The 1,532-nt window shown below is 39.3% G+C and overlaps 1 protein-coding gene across 1 annotated transcript; it reads left to right on the plus strand.

Moving 5' to 3' along the window:
• The first annotated feature begins 292 nt into the window (after window positions 1–292).
• Window positions 293–1,189, plus strand: LOC127664434 (vomeronasal type-1 receptor 4-like). Its single transcript, XM_052156412.1, has one exon. It carries the CDS (start codon window positions 293–295, stop codon window positions 1,187–1,189), a length of 897 nt encoding a protein of 298 aa, XP_052012372.1.
• The last annotated feature ends 343 nt before the right edge of the window (window positions 1,190–1,532 follow it).

Here is a 1,532-nt window from a genome sequence, read left to right on the forward strand (position 1 = left end):
TTTTTCTAGTATAATGATAAAACATTAGAACTTTAAGTTTTTAATAACAGTTAGCAAATTCAAAGCACACACAATAACTCAGAGTTGACAGAAAAAAGAGGGGAATTCAGGGCTCTCATCTGCAACATTGCATGTGTCTACTACTGCCTCTTGCACAACAGAAAGTGCTGCTATGCAGATGTGAGGTCCAGATCCATGTCTAGCATTACTAATTCTTTCTTATAAAGGCTTTGCATCCTGGATACATATGTGGTTTTTTTTTTTTTTTTTTTTTTTAACCTAGGAAGCAAAAATGCTTTTGAAGTTCATTAAGAAAATGGTTTGTCCCTCCATGACTGTAGTTGGCATTCTGGGGAATATGTCTGTTTCTGTAAATTATATGTTCAGTTGGTGGGGAGGCCCTGAAAAGAAACCCATACACCTTGTTCTCATCCACTTGGCTTTTACAAATATCATACTTCTTCTTGCAAAAAGATTACCAAAGACAAAAGCAGATTTTGGTTTGAGAAACTTTCTAGGTGACATAGACTGTAAGATCCTCCTTTACCTGGAGAGGGTGGCCCGTGGCCTCTCCATCTGCACCAGCAGTCTGCTCACTGTGGTCCAAGCCATCATCATCAGTCCCAGAGCATATGGGTGGCAGAGACTCAGGCCAAAGTCTGCATGGCACATCCTTCCAATCTTCTCATTGTTTTGGATACTCAATGGTTTAATAAGTGTGAACCTCATCTATTCCACCACAAATATAAGACTGAATGTATCCCAGCTTAGGGGTGACATGACCTATTGTTATTTTATGCTACCAAGTCAGAAAATAAAATGGATTGTTCTCCCTCTCATGGTCCTGAGAGATGCAGTGTTTCAGGGTGCCATGGGAGGGGCCAGTGGCTACATGGTATTTCTCCTCCACAAGCACCACCAGCATGTCCTCTACCTGCAGAACTCCAAGCTTCTCTACAGAACTCCCCCAGAGCTGAGAGCTGCCCAGAGTGTCCTCCTTCTGATGCTCTGTTTTGTTTTCTTCTACTGGACAGATTGTGCCTTTTCTCTAATTTTAAGTCTCTCTTTAGTGGAAAATTCATTGATAATAAACATTCAAGAATTTCTGACCCTTGGTTATGCAACTTTTAGCCCCCTTGTGCTAATTCATAGGGATAGATTTCTAACTGGATTTTGGCATGTGCAATGAGAGAAACTGAGAAAATGTCTCTCATTCATCTGTTCAATAAGTGTTCGGAGAAAACTCTCAGTTCTTCAATCTTACCAATAAGTAAGATTTAATCCCACAAAGAAGGTTATGCATCTTTTTAATCTCAGACACTCATTCTGTTGGCTAAAGCCTTGAACTGAGAATTAATCGTAAGTTAACTCTGTAATCTTAGCAAATAACACCTTTTATAGAAACCTCATTTTCCATTTTACTATTACTTTGAATTTTTTAAGTTTTTTATCCATACACTTATGGTGTATGGATAGTTTGCCTGCACTATGTACGTGTAGCACATCCATGCCTTCTGCCTATACAAGATGGA

This window comes from Apodemus sylvaticus, chromosome 14 (assembly GCF_947179515.1).
Source record: "Apodemus sylvaticus chromosome 14, mApoSyl1.1, whole genome shotgun sequence".
Classification (NCBI taxonomy): Eukaryota; Metazoa; Chordata; class Mammalia; order Rodentia; family Muridae; genus Apodemus; species Apodemus sylvaticus.